The sequence below is a fragment of the Chenopodium quinoa genome, unplaced genomic scaffold (assembly GCF_001683475.1).
Source record: "Chenopodium quinoa cultivar QQ74 unplaced genomic scaffold, ASM168347v1, whole genome shotgun sequence".
Classification (NCBI taxonomy): Eukaryota; Viridiplantae; Streptophyta; class Magnoliopsida; order Caryophyllales; family Amaranthaceae; genus Chenopodium; species Chenopodium quinoa.
In genome coordinates, this window is record NW_018743691.1 from 484,737 (window position 1) to 492,500 (window position 7,764).

The 7,764-nt window shown below is 29.1% G+C and overlaps 1 protein-coding gene across 1 annotated transcript; it reads left to right on the forward strand.

The window, feature by feature from the left end:
* Positions 1-248: 248 nt before the first annotated feature.
* Positions 249-7,623, forward strand: LOC110683701 (protein NRT1/ PTR FAMILY 2.3-like). The gene is made up of 4 exons (XM_021860094.1): positions 249-447; positions 3,163-3,380; positions 5,452-5,981; positions 6,656-7,623. The coding sequence occupies exons 1-4, from the start codon at positions 372-374 to the stop codon at positions 7,494-7,496; spliced, it is 1,665 nt and encodes a 554-aa protein (XP_021715786.1). The 5' UTR covers positions 249-371; the 3' UTR covers positions 7,497-7,623.
* The last annotated feature ends 141 nt before the right edge of the window (positions 7,624-7,764 follow it).

Genomic DNA, 7,764 nt, shown 5'->3' on the forward strand with positions numbered 1-7,764 from the left:
ACGAGTTTGAATCTCATCCACTCATTACTTCAAAGTGGAATATTAAATGAAGGGTATGAAGGCCCCCAACGAATTCTCGTGTCAAGGGACGTGATATAGTATATATTCTTGGGACTCAACCATCCGCTAGTGGTTGAGTACATTCTATCATACAATAAGCTGCTTAAAGATTAAGACATCTTGACTTTCAGGATCATGAATAATGAGGTTTCAAGAAACAATAAAAAAATAATATGTCAAAAAGAGGAGTATCAATCATTGAATTCTTCAATTCACTATATATTGAGTGAGTGTTGATTAATATTATTCACTTGTACAAAAAAGATCCCTCCAAAAAATATCAGTCGTCACATCTAAAAGAAGCCAACCAAATGGAGCCAAACGAAGACACAAAGCAACACATCAACAATGGCAAAGGGGGTTGGCTCAGCTCCTTCCTAGTTCTCGGTTTTTTTCTCTCTTTTCTCCTTTTTATCTTATTATGTTTGATACTTTTACATTATATTACATGTTCAATACATATTATATATTCGTTATTCTTATCAAACTTGTTTTTAATGAAGAATCATTCCATGTTTAAGGTTTATGTTTGCTCATCTAATTTATATAATCTCTATGTTAGTTCTAAAAACTTTTTAATCTAGCTATATATTTCTCGACAATTTATTCATATACAAATAGATAATTATGATCGTACAGACTATAGAGTACACTCAATCTGTTCTCAAATTAAATGATATTGTGTGAACACGGACCGCCATGCCGTGAGTGCACCCAGTCAATTATATTTTTTTTTACAGGAAACCCAGCCAATTACTACCATACTAAAATATTTCAAAAAATGATATATCCAATAATTTTATTGATGAAATTTTCAAATACTTTTTCAAAATATCGAAAAACTTATATGAAGTACGGAGTATTAATTTTGTAAGTCAAGATGTATGTGTAAAGACTTACAATTAATATCTAATTACTTATATTTGCATCACCATAAGTCAAGATTTATACATTACTTTCTCGACTCATATTTGCTAAATTATCTACTACTATATTTATACAAGTAGTATAGATATAGTAGTAGATTATTTCAAAAAAATAAATAAATAAATATAGTAGATTTATACAAGTAGTATAATAAATGCATTACAAATGAGTAAAACTGCCTAAGCTCCTGTCCCAAAAAAAAAAAAAAATAAAAAAAAAAAAAAAATAAAATAAAAACTGCCTAAGCTAAGTTAAAATCAAGTAAATTATCTCCGTAATTTGATCTTTTTAGCTGCAAATAATAAATGCCCTGGTACCGACAAAATGTGATGTTATTTTCATCCCTCAACTATACTTTCTATGGTTCTCTGTCTTCCTCATCCTTTAAATTTATAATAAATCAAATCAAGTATAATTCATTTTTATTATTATACAATGATCAAATCAATTAAATCACCATTAAAAGCGAATTTTTATTTTTTCTCATAACTAAAAGCTTGTTTTATCACCAATCACAAATGCGTCCAAAATTATTTTACGCAAGCGACTCAATGTTCAACCACTTTTTTGTTGTACTCAATCAAACATAAATAAGAGAAATTCTTAAAGCCAAACAAGTAGGCTACTAGGCTCATTTGACTTAAATAAGCAAGTTTTACAAAAACAAGTTCGCTTATATTTACTACCTCCGGTCCAAATTACTCGCAATTTTGGAATATTTTATATCTCACAAAATAATACCCCCAAAGTTGCGAGTAATTTGAACCGGATGTAGTAATTAATTATCAACAATGAAGGTATAACTGGTTGCATAATATAGTGCATCATGAGTTTATAATAGAGGGTAAAATTTAACATACAAGTGTATATGATTATTGTACAAACTCGCTTTGTAAAATTTTTTCATTCAATCAAACTTGCTACTTTCTAGTTTCTACACCCAACGACATAAATTTACAATGCGTATACCGTACCAATAATTATAGTAAGCGTAAAGTGGTTGGGAAAGGATTCGTACTTTTCATCATCTGATCATATCACCTTTTTTGTATTAAAAATCCCTCCATCACAATGATCATCATATAACTAAAATGTTACGGAATACCTTTTAGGCTAATTATTACGAATAGTGGAAGTAGATGTGATTTTCTCTTAGAAGAAAAGAGAAATAGAAAGTACTCAGGGATATTCAATCAACAATTGATCCTTAAGAAAATAAATAAATAAAAAATTTATACTGTATTTTATTATATTTTCAATACTAGACCGATTAGATTCTTGAATTGCATGATTTAAAAAAAAAATTTATTATTTTGCATAATAATTAGTTTTCATTATTTTTGAGATATAATAATAATAATAATAATAATAATAATAATAATAATAATAATAATAATAATAATAATAATAATAATAATAATAATTGATGACATTATACTTAGAAATGGAGGAAAAGTTTTTAATGTGAGAATGACACGTAGGATAGTTTAGAGGTTGATGCACCAAATATCGCCGATGAAAATAAAATACTTATAAATTTTCAATTTTTGTAGTTAATAACCTTTAAAAATCGGTTTAAGCCTTGAATTATTAATATTTCAAATTTTGGCCATATCCAATCCATTTTAATTTCAAATTAATGATCGATAAATGAACACTGCCACCTATATATGCTAATTTTAAGAAAGAGAGGTTACACTTGTCTTATTGTTTTCAACAAATCAATGTTAAAATTTGGACTAAGAGATTATTGTACGCCTCAAATCAAATTATGTGGTTAAAATCTATGATGTACTATATACTACTTCCGTAGTTCCGTTGCATATTTTATACAATTTTAGGATATTAGTTGTAAGATATATAATATTTCAACCCACAACTTTAAATTTAAACCCATTGTACAAGATTTGAATTCACAACCTTAAATTTAAATACTTAAGTGTTAGCCCCTAAACTATCACCATATTACATGTTATTATATTTTATTAATATTAAATGTAAATAACGATTTCAATAATAAAATTAAAATAGTAACTCATAGCATCACCCAAGCCTAAAAACTAGTTCAGGTTTAATTATTGTTGTTTTCCATTTTTATAATCCTATAGCTAGGTTAGCACATAGCATGATTATATATAATATGAGTAACATTATAATATTGGTATATGATTGTAGGAACAAGCATGGGATTAGGTATAGCATCGGGAGCATGGGTTTGCAACTTGATTGTGTTTCTAATCAGTGTTTTCAATGTGAAGAGCATTGTTGCTGCCCAAATTAGCAACATTATTAGCGGTTTCGTCAGTCTTTTCCCATTCGTATCAGCTGTTTTAGCTGATTCTGCTTTTGGTGCTTTCTCCGTTACATTTGTTTCTAGTATTGTTTCATTATTGGTAAGTAATTTGTCCTCCAAACCTATATATGATTTGAATTAATTAGTGGTTTACTATGATGAGTGAAATTGATCGATCAGATTAAAATTGGTATTATGGAATTAGCTTCCATTTATTTATATATTTTTAAAGGTAAGATGAAGGACCATATATATTGAACCGACACCTTTCACAGGTTAAGATAGACTTAGCTTAGGGCCTGTTCTGATTGACTGAACTGAGCTGATGTGAAGTGAACTGAACTGAAATGAACTTATTAGAGCTAATTGAACTGAATATTATACGAGAGAAGGAAATTAAGAATTGAACTGAACTGAATTGAACTTATTAGATCTGAACTGAAGTGAAAATAAGCCGAAGAAATCAAGCCCTCAGCCTTTTCATTCTAATATATACTCCATTGTCCTTTTTTTAAATTATTTTTTTAACCAATTATTGTAGATAAGTTTTTTAGTATTAAAAAAAGGTCGATTAATAAAAGAAAATGTATAAAAGGTGAATAAATATATATACGATGTACAAAAATCTCCATTATACAAATGAAGGGGAGGTGGTGGTGGGTGTCCTAAAATTTAGTAATACCACTACCCTTCATGGCTTATTGTTTATTTGCATTGAAAAAAATGATTTGACATGGATGATAAAATAAATATATGTTGATTACCATTGAAATCGAGACAAATTAATCACAAATGACAAACTAAAATTTGGCACTAATGTTTCAATAACTATAAAATTTTAATTAATTTGCATCAAAAAAAATTAAGTTTTAATTAATACATGTAAAAAAGAGATCTTTTACCAAAACGGCTAACTTAACAAAATTATTTCCCAAAACGGCTAATTTTAATTTTAATTCCAAAACTAGCTAAATAATTGACTTGGAAGAAAATTATTTATTTCTTTTTTCCTTTGAACCAGAAAGATTAATTTGTTTGGGTTTTTTTTTTTAAAAAAAATTGCTTGTTTTTTTTTAAAAAAATATTTTTTAATTGAAAATTTTAAAGGTCAGTAATTTTGTTCATAGTAAATGGCCTTTAAATTATTCCCTTTTTTTGGATTTTTTTATTTTTTTGGGAAAATTCTAAAGCCATAGTTCAAAATATTTATTTATTTATTAATTTGGGAAATAGCATTCAACCTAATATACTTGAAAAACTCTCAATTTTTTTTATTACATACACAAAATAAAAAAAAATCACTCAAAAAATTGTTCTAAACTTCCAATTAACAGAAATTAGCCTACATTAGCAGAGAGCATACAATTAGTGAACATGAAAAAGGATTTTAAAAAAAAATCCTTAAAATCCCTTACGGCATATAAATTTGTAGCTGTGTTGATAGAATAATATTACTTCAAATTCGAATTTTTTTGGGATAAGGTCAAGACAAAAAAAATGTTTTTTTTTTTTTTTTTTTTTTTTTTTTTTTTTTTTTTTTTGTGTGTGTGTGTGTGATCTTGAAATCAAGGTTTATTTTTATGAGAGACTTTACATATATTTGTATATAGCCTTTAAATTTTCCACCTAAAAAAGACCCAAAAAAAAATTAAAATAAACCTAAAAATAAAAAAGTAATAATAAAACAAAAAAAAAGTGAACCAAACCAATTCAAACAAAAATAAGAAAAAGATAATTTCTTTTAAGTCAATATTTTAGCAAGTTTTGGAATTAAATTTCCAACTAACCGTTTAAGTAAATACGGAAAACTTTTGTAAAACTAGAAATTTTGGTAAAAAAATCCTGTAAAAAGAAAATAGATTTGTAAGAAATTGTTGAACTATATAGAAATTATTTTAAATCTATAAAAATTTTATTTATAAAATGTGCAACAGCTGCAATTGTATGGGATTTAAGCTAGTCATATATAACAGTAAAATGCTAAAATTTAATTCCTATATAAAATGTACTCCCTCCTTCCCTTAATACAATGCCTTTTTCTCTTTATGATGTGAGGAATAAATACTCAAAAGAGGCATTGTATTATGTGAGGAACATATTATAAGAAGTTATATAAGCCTTTGCAATTCTATAAATGTTTATTGCTTAATCTTTGTAATTCTAATTTACAGGGAGTACTCATGTTTACTCTTATAGTTACAATCAAGTCTTTGAGACCACCTCCATGCCCTCTTAACTCAACTTGTGTACCTCCGACAACCTTCCAGAACTCTTTTCTCTACATAACTCTTATACTAGCATCACTTGGTGTTGGAGGATCGCGATTTTTACTTGGAACCATGGGGGCAAATCAACTTGATAATCCTAAACATCAAGCAAGATTTTTCAATTGGTTTGTTTTTGTCATATATTTTAGTTGGATAATTGGGTTCACTTTTCTTATATATATCCAAACTAGTGTGAGTTGGGCACTTTCCTTCTTTATTGCTCTTGCCGCGAATTTGATTGCTGTTGCACTCTTCTTGCCTGGATCACGAATCTATCGTAAATGTCCTCCTCAAGGAAGTCCTGTCACTAGCATAGCAAGGGTTTTTGTTGCCACCTTCAGAAATAAGAATGTGGTTGAAGATGATTGTTATCTTCATGACAATAATGAGCACTCAAAGTTGTCTTCTTATGAAAAACCTAGTAAAAGTCTCGGGTATGCATTTCCACTCTATTTGTTGTTTTCCTTGATTCAATTATTTGTCTTCCAAAGTCAAACACTTTACTTAATTACTCCAATTTTAGTTATGATGTCATGATCTTTGCACAGTCTACATGCCTCATCTGTTTCGTATCAACCACAACGCTTTAACTTTTGTACTATTCATTTGTTTATTTTCACTATATTTTTCTTTTTTTTTTCAATTTATAAAAATATATGTTGGCATGTTGTAGAATAGCTAGTCTTTAAGTACATTTTCATTATATTAACCTTTTATACATATACCTTTTTATAATATATAATTACAAATATCATTGGTCAAGTTGTGCATTAATTAACATGTGTTATAATCAAAATGTTGCGATTATTATGAAACGAAAAAAGTATTAAACATTGACAATATCTTTGGTAGATTACACTTAAAGGCAAGCGAATTGGTAGGGTGATCTGGGATCTTGTTATTTAATGAATTTATGTCAAAATCAAATGGTATCTGTTAAATAAATCACTGGATAAAATTCGTCGAATGCACATCTTATTTTGGTCAAGTTTGGGATACATACAGAGGGTATCCTACCTAATCTAATGTAGTAGTGGTACTAATTGGTACAATATCGTTACAATAATCAATTGGTTTAAATACACTTTGATGGTTTATGTTTTTGAAGGTGTTTAAATCGAGCAGCATTAATAAAACAAGGTGAAAACGAGACAAGAGACACGATAAAAAAGTCATGGAGTCAATGCACAGTTGAAGAAGTAGAAGACTTAAAGAAGCTAATCAAAATTATGCCACTTTGGTCAAGTAGCATCTTCCTAAGTGTTGCAGTCGGAATTATCATGAGTTTCACAGTGCTTATGGCATTAGTCATGGATAGAAGTGTTACATCTCATTATAAAGTCCCACCAGCAACATTCGTCGTTGTCACCTTTGTACTCACGGCCATCACTTCCTCATTGCTCGATCGATACATACTTCCGATGCACAAAAAACTCACTGGTCGTCATTTGTCATTTTTAACATGTATCGGTGTTGGACATGGTTGCAACATTCTTGCCGTGATAACCTTTGCTTTGATTGAAAGAAGGCGGCTCAAATTGATCGAAGTCAACCACTTGACCGACCAACAAAATGTTGTTGCACCTCTATCGGCCTTATGGCTCATAATTCCGTTAGTCATAACGGGTATTGGAGAAGGGTTTTCTTTTTCACCGGAGGTGGCATTGTACTATCAAGAATTTCCGAAGTCACTAAGAAGTACGTCGACATCAATGATATCGTTGCATATAGCTGCTGGCTTTTACATTAGCTCGGCGTTCATCAATTTGGTTGGTCGCACAACTTCTTGGTTGCCAAATGATATAAACCATGGAAGGGTTGATAAAGCATGTTGGTTACTTGCAATTGTAATAACGGTGAACTTTGCTTATTTCCTTGTTTGTGCCAAATTGTACAAGTATAATAATCCTGATTCGACGTCAGATGATAGCAAAACTGTGCCTATTTGATTAAGATGAGGATTTCGCCTTAATGTAATGGCTTGCACTGGATTGTTGTAAAGTCCCTTCTTCTTCTTCTTCTTCATTGTTACTATATATCAATTGCATTATTATGGATCTTCTTCATTGATTTCAACCAACTTTGTTACTATATATCAATTTATTCTTTGTTTTAGGAGAATGATAAACAAAGCCTCTTCAGAAGATAAAATAACCATAAACACATTAATAATTACACTAATTTACGCATGTATTATCTTAGGCCCTATTCATTTCA

Excerpts from the sequence above, each read along its gene's own strand:
- LOC110683701 (XM_021860094.1), top strand. The coding sequence starts at position 372 with ATGGAGCCAAACGAAGACACAAAGCAACACATCAACAATGGCAAAGGG. Across the intron at positions 3,381-5,451 it reads CTAGTATTGTTTCATTATTG|GGAGTACTCATGTTTACTCT; the intron begins GTAAGTAATTTG and ends TCTAATTTACAG. Across the intron at positions 5,982-6,655 it reads AAACCTAGTAAAAGTCTCGG|GTGTTTAAATCGAGCAGCAT; the intron begins GTATGCATTTCC and ends ATGTTTTTGAAG.